The sequence below is a fragment of the Bufo bufo genome, chromosome 9 (genome assembly GCF_905171765.1).
Source record: "Bufo bufo chromosome 9, aBufBuf1.1, whole genome shotgun sequence".
Classification (NCBI taxonomy): Eukaryota; Metazoa; Chordata; class Amphibia; order Anura; family Bufonidae; genus Bufo; species Bufo bufo.
Window position 1 is genome coordinate 146,577,108 of NC_053397.1, and position 7,077 is coordinate 146,584,184.

General features: G+C 47.4%; 1 protein-coding gene across 2 annotated transcripts in view; it reads right to left on the reverse strand.

The window, feature by feature from the left end:
• UBN2 (ubinuclein 2) overlaps positions 1-6,381 on the reverse strand; it is a 140,805-nt gene extending 134,424 nt beyond the window's left edge. For both annotated transcript variants that reach the window (XM_040406645.1, XM_040406644.1), the window contains exon 1: positions 5,768-6,381. In XM_040406645.1, the coding sequence (XP_040262579.1) occupies positions 5,768-6,175 (408 nt within the window). In that variant the 5' untranslated portion in view covers positions 6,176-6,381. The remainder of the gene's footprint in view (positions 1-5,767) is intronic.
• Positions 6,382-7,077: the final 696 nt, after the last annotated feature.

Sequence of the window (7,077 nt, forward strand, 5' to 3'; positions counted from 1 at the left end):
TTACTCGAAAAAGGTGTCACTATTAGTACAGTGAAATAGAGCATACTGCTGAGCAACACCCACAAGCTGCTTGTTCCATGCGCCCAGCAGACACAGCATGATGTTGACAAGGTGGTCCCTTTTTTCAGCTAAGGGTGACTTCAGACACAACCGAGCCTGGCAAATAACACTGCGTCTGATCCGAAGCAACCAATCCAGAGAAGCAATGAAAAATGAAAGGTGGAATCTGATTGGTTGCTAGGGGCAGCTAAGCCTGTTTTCCTCTACATCCGTTTTGATAAATCGAATTCTGTGTGTTTTTGGCACCAGTCTATATGCCTAGCGAAGGCCTGTGTGGCATCCATCACTCACAGGGTCCCATGATAAAAGCACCATCAGTGCAGTACCTGATGCGGCGATGTCCGTGCCCACGTTGCAGAGTCTGCTACTACGGCTCAGTCTACTCCACTGAAGGGGCAGTTTGCTATGGTAGCTCCAGCTAGCACCACTTGCCTCTTCTCGTCTGTGCAGCATTGCTACAATATTCTGAAGTGCACGCTCCACACCTCCACTAGCCTTCCAGTCTGCTTTCTTCACAGACATGGAGACCAGCCCGGTACACAGGCATTAGCCTGCCTCCGGCACTCCAGCTGTGGTAAAACTACAACTCCCATAATGCACATTTGCTGGAGCATGCTGGGAGAATTAGTTCACCACAGCTGGAGTCCCGGAGGTTAGCAATCCCTGGCCTACCTGCATGCGGGTATGGGGTGTCTAGCGGACATGCCACACAAATGCATGTGCATATCTCCGGGTTACGGATTTTGGTGCAGCTTTCATGCCGTTTTGATGCAGATCTTATCCTTTCACTAAAAAGGGTGAAATCTGCACAAAGAACTGACAGGCTGAGGATTTCAAACTCCACAAGGCAGATCAATTTACACAAAGAACGCCAAAAAAGTGTACATGAGATTTGTCTAACTTCATACACTTTGCTGGTACTGTATAGCGTGCCCGCAATGTGTGCAGCTAGCCTTTTAGTTTTAAAGCGGATCTCTCAGCTGAACTTGTCCATGCTGGACTCTTAGTTAGGAGTCCGACATATTCATGAGGTTGTTCTATTCACAGCTACTTGTCAGTCAGCGCCACGAGGGACAGGGGTGGCACTCCCTTCATAACTACCAGTCTGCTGTGCTCTTCACATGCTCAGATTAGTCATATGCACAGATTTCGGGCCGTTTTGGAAACAGGGCATAAGGATGAGTAGCTGCGATGTGATTTTGCCCTACAAAATCTTGGCAACTCCTTAAGGAAACATACTGTTAGGTTGGGTTCACATGCGTTGCATACTACATTATAACAAAATATTGGAATTTAAGGATGGGATGTAAAACAGAACCCTTAGGGTCCATTCACACGTCCATTGTTTCTTTCCTGATCTGTTCCGTTTTTTGCGGAACAGATCTGGACCCATTCATTTTCAATGGGTCCTGAAAAAAAAAAAAAAAATCAGAGATTGAGCTGTCCGATTTTTTTCAGGACCCATTGAAAATGAATGGGTCCAGATCTGTTCCGCAAAAAACGGAACAGATCAGGAAAGAAACAACGGACGTGTGAATGGACCCTTAAAAGACATTCCGTTTTGATCCGTCCTGATGGAGTTCTATGGGCACAAATAATCGTTCCATCTTGTTCGGTTGTGTAAGGTGGAAAAAAAATCCAGTCTACAGGCCTTTCTCCATCTTACATAACGGAACCGTTATTTGTGCCCATAGAACTATATTAGGATGGATCAAAACTGAATGTCTCTTAAAGGGAACCTGTCATGTGGATATATGATTATAATCTAACTAATTATATACAATCATTAAGTACTAAAAAGTGCCTTAGATGTATTCACTTACTGGTGTGACAGATGGTTACCTCATAATATACACACAAAGATGCCGCATGCTAATGAGCTGATTTGAGTCCAGCGTGATGTCAGCGAGTCCAGCGTTTTTTTCATTCAGAGCTATAGCCACTCCCCTGCCCACCTGCTGCTGATTCATATGGAAACAAACTGTCATTCAGCAGCAGGTGGGCAGGGAGAGTCAGGAGCTCATGAATATTCATGACTCATCATTATCAGCTGGAGCTTTTTAATACAAGATGTTGGCAGATTGACTGGGTCAATTAAAGAAAGTGCCCCAGCATTGTGCTAAGAGAATCAGTCACTTATTTATGTTGCCCTTAGTTAGGACACCATAAAACTGGTGACAGGTTCCCTTTAAGGGGTCTGTTTTACATTCCATCCTTAAAAGGGGTTTTATCACTTCAGCAAATAGCATTCATTATGTAGAGAAAGTTAATACAAGGCACTTACTAATGCATTGTTATTATCCATATTGCTTCATTTGCTGGCTGGATTAATTTTTCCATCACATCATACACTGCTCGTTTCCATGGTTACAGACCACCCTGCAATCCATTAGTGGTGTTCGTGCTTGAACACTCTGGTGACCAGGACTGCGAGAGTGCTCATAGTCTGGCACTTCCTCCTATAGTGTGCAAGCACAGCCACTGCTGATGGATTACAGGGTGGTTGTAACCATGGAAACGAGCAGTGTATAATGTGATGGAAAAATGAATCCACCCAGCAAAGGAAGCAATATGGACAAAAACAATACATTAGTAAGTGCCTTGTATTATCGCTTTCTACATAATAAATTCCATTTGCTGAAGTGAGACAACCCCTTTAAATTTCATTATAACATACCGGCATAACGGAATATAAAACCCGTGTGTGAACGCATCCTTACACTATAACGATGACCACTTTATAATAAAGCACCTTAGAAGAGAGGAAGAGCTTACAATCCCTTCATTTGGCACAGCACGACAACTGCATGGCATGGCGTTTCACCAACTATGCTTGACAAACACAATATGGCACTTAAAGGGGTTCTCCAGAATTAAGAAAATTAAAATACTTAAATATGACTTTATTAGAAATATATTCCCAAATACCTTTAGTTATAATGGCTTGTTTTGTCTAGGGAGCAATCAGGGAAAATAAAATGGCCGCTGTAAAACCTGTACTGATCACACAGGAGGACAAGTTACTACACATCACTGAGCTGAAGAGCTGCCTCACTCTCCTATACTACCTGTCAGGGAATATATTTATAGGCGTTATCCAAGATCTATAATGCCCCCTCATATGTCTGGGCCCCTCACATGGATTGTACTTACCTCGCTCCCGACACCCGCATCACTTCTGATACTGGCACAGCCGCCGCATCTCCATGTCGTACAGATGAAAACATCCGGCGTCGGTGGTGAATGCTGGTGGTAGCCAATAGAAGGCCGCGATGGGAACGAACTTCCCTAGCATCGCAGGTGACGCGACCGGCTATTCTAATCTGTGTGAGGCCCAGGCATATATGGGGGGGCATTATTGAATTTGGATAATCCCTTTAAATATTTTAATTTTTTTAATCCCTGGAGAACCCCTTTAAAGATGACCTTTCATCGGTCCAAACATTGTGAACTAAGTATCATGATCTGTACAGCGGCGCCCAGGGATCTCACTGCACTTACTATTATACCTGGGCACCGCTCCGTTCTCCTGCTATGCCCTAGGGCGGTGGTGGCGAATCTATGGCACGGGTGCCAGAGGCGGCACTCAGAGCCCTCTCTGTGGGCACCCGCACCCTGGGAAAAGTCTATGGTGTACCAATATGCCTTAGACTTTTCCTGCCATTCATCAGCGCAGGGCGCACTGTAAACAGCACAGGCAGTGCATTGAATGTAGGCAGGCTATTATAGATAAATTACATTGAAGACATACTATATTGGTATTCATTGTCATTGCAGTGTTGGCACTTTGCGATAAATAAGTGGGTGGTAGGGTTGCAGTTTGGGCACTCGGTCTCTAAAAGTTTCGCGACCACTGCCCTAGGGTATATTCGGTCGCTTGGTTATAGGAGAAAAAAAACTCCCAGGCTGTGAGCTCTGCGCTGCGATTGGCCAGTGCTACAGCCTGGGAGAAGGAGACGCCCAGGAGACCAAGGGCAGACTCCTCCTACTATAACCAAGTCCCGTAAGTCTCCACCTACTATAACCAAGTGACCGAACATACCGGAGGATATAGCAGGAGAACGGAGCGGCGCCCTGGGATAATAGTAAGTGCAGTGAGATCATGATACGTAGTTCACAATGTTTGGACCGATGAAAGGTCCTCTTTAAGTAGCCAAAGATGACAATCAGCTGCAAACATTACACCCCGAATATTTAGCACTTTTATATAACAAGTGCATTCACACATGTAATCTCCATTCCAGGTGAGCCTTAGACCTCCTGCACACGAACATGTGCGCCCCGTGGTCGTGCTGCGGGCAGCAATGCACGAACACCGTCCATGGGGCAGCCGCAGTGGATCGCGGACCCATTCCCTTTAATGGGTGCGCGATTCGGCCGTTCCACAAAAAGATAGAACATGTCCCATCTCTTTGAGGAACGGAAGTATGGGACGAAACCCCACGGAAGCACTCCGTAGTGCTCCCGTAGGGTTCCGTTCAGTGTTTCTGTTCCGCATCTCCAGATTTGCGGACCCATTGAAGCAGAATGGCCACAGAACGGTGCCAGTGTATTACGGATCCGCAAATGCAGTCTACAATACGGCAACGGGAAGCAAACGTTTGTGTGCAGGAGGCCTTATAGGTGGCACGACACTAGAGCAGTGGCACATGTTAGAGAACCTGGCATCATAAAAAGCAGTGCGATCTGCAGGCAGCATGTGAAAGAGCAGGAGAAGATGAGCAGAGTGATGTATATTTGTGTGGGGAACGATGAAGTAAACACAGCTCTGAGGGAGGTGTCACCAGTCATAGCATTCTGTGTGTGTATAGCCATCTCTAATATCTGTACATGGAGTGGGGGCAAGTCAGAAAAGGCAGAGATCTAAATGTATAAACTAGAAGTCATGCTGACTATTCTCCCCAGCTCCTCCTGGTATATCACACACCTGCAGATTACACTGCATTTGGTGGTGGCAGGCTCTCTTTAACCCTTGGTTACAGTCCACACTCGTAATGAAGGCGAGAAGTTGATAGGGACAAAATCTGAAAGGAGCGGGTTGTTATGCGCTGCTGCTCCATTCAATTTTATAGGACTGGCTAAGATACCCAGATGCTGTACTTGACTATTGCCCACAGTCCTACAGAGTTGAGTAGAGGCAGTGGACAAGCACAACCACCTGCTGCACTGAAACAGGTTGAATAGGATCAGACACGTGTCCCTTATACTGTGGCTATGGGATAGGTGTTTGATATCAGAGAACCCCTATGTTACCTGTCGGTAGGTTTAGGGTCACTTAGGCACCAGCATGTTCTTGTGCAGTTTGGGTTTACATCCCTGCTCACTCTGGGCTTTGGAGTCCAGGGGGCGGTCCCATCAGTGACTGGCAGCTCTCTATATACACAGTCATAGAGGGAAGGCTGTCAGTCACCGATAGGACCACCTCCTTGACTCCAAATGAATGAAATACAAGTTTTACTGAATGATGTCCCATAAAAGCCTCAGTCTGCTCAGCTCCTCCTGCCGCCATGTCCAATGTGACTGGTTCCCTCTAATGCAGAAACAGCTGGTTTGGATGAGACAATTCAGGAACACTCAGCCCCAGCTGCATAAGGAACTGCTAGGGGCTTAGTGGCCCCAAACCTGCTGACAGCTTCCCTCTCACGAGGACCAGGGCACTGAAGAACGTGCCCGACAGGGCTATGCCCATACAGTGGTGCCGCCTCACCTCCTCCTTGGCCACACTGCCGCCTTTCTTCTCGTTCTGCAGCAGCACTCGGTAGCTGAACTCCGCACAGCTCTCCTCCGTGGGGTCTGCCAGGGTCAGCTCCAGCCTGATGGTGTTCTCCGACCTCGGCTTCTCGTCCTCCGCTTTGCTGTTGGCCTTGGCAGGACAGGATCCGGCCTCCCTGACCGTAGTGGAGGAAGTGGCTGCTTCTCGCTGGGGCCGCTGGAGCGAGGTCTGTGGAGAAGGCCTCTGCTGCATACCTGGAAGCGGAGGACGAGCTACCTGGGAGCGCTGAACGGCCGACGGGGTGGAAGTACTCCGCTGCTGCTCCGCCAGCAAGCTTCCGACAGTCTCGCGTGGCTTCACGGGTGACAGGCTAACAAACGGCACCCTGCGCGGCTCCGCCATTCTTTACCTATACGGGCACCTCCTGCGAGACCACCAGGCTAAGGGCCTGCACACCGTCTTGCTTATTCCTTTACTTCAAGCCCGTGTAGCCGGAGCACTGGTGACGGCAAAACTCCTATGTCCTGCTAGCCGCCACCAGCTCCATTACATTAACTATCCTGTGCCCCACCGCCATCTTGGACCCCACATAAATAATAATAGGGCCGCTTTCTGACACGCATGCGCTCAGAGGTCGCCGTGTATGGGCGTGAGTAAGACGTCATTACGCAGCTCGGGCTCCTCGTTTTGCATTTGTTTGGACGTGGTGACGAAAGGTTACGCGGCCGGCTGACGTAGAAAGCGCGTGCGTTGTCAAGACAACTAGGACGCTGCCTTTGTGCAGATAGTGGTGTTAGTAAAAGCTGTCGTGACTGTGCTGAGAAATATAAAACCAGAGCTCATGATAGTGCCATGGAGCGCACATTGATAATGATGTGCTTCTGCTAAACCTCTAGACTACAACACACTGTATCATGGCTGTGCCTATCCAGCCCCCAATAATCCTCAGAACTCAAGTAATGCAGACAATGCATTCAATCGTTTTCTTACATCAAAGTTGAACTGTTATCTATTGTTCCATTCATAGTAATACCGAATACGTAAAAAAAAGATTGTCACCAGATGTAGCCATTTACAGCCCACACTCAAGACCGTACCCATCATTTCATAAAAGCTCTGGCATGTCATGGAGATATTCCATGTAAAGGTGAGACCTGTGCCATGCTGTATGCTGCCAGTGGAGATGACATGTTCCTGTCAGACAATTCAATATCAAATTCCACAGCACACAACAGAATTTGCTATTTCTATCTGGATTTTTATTTGAATGCACAATGTGTATCCAGGTGAAGTCAGGATGAAGC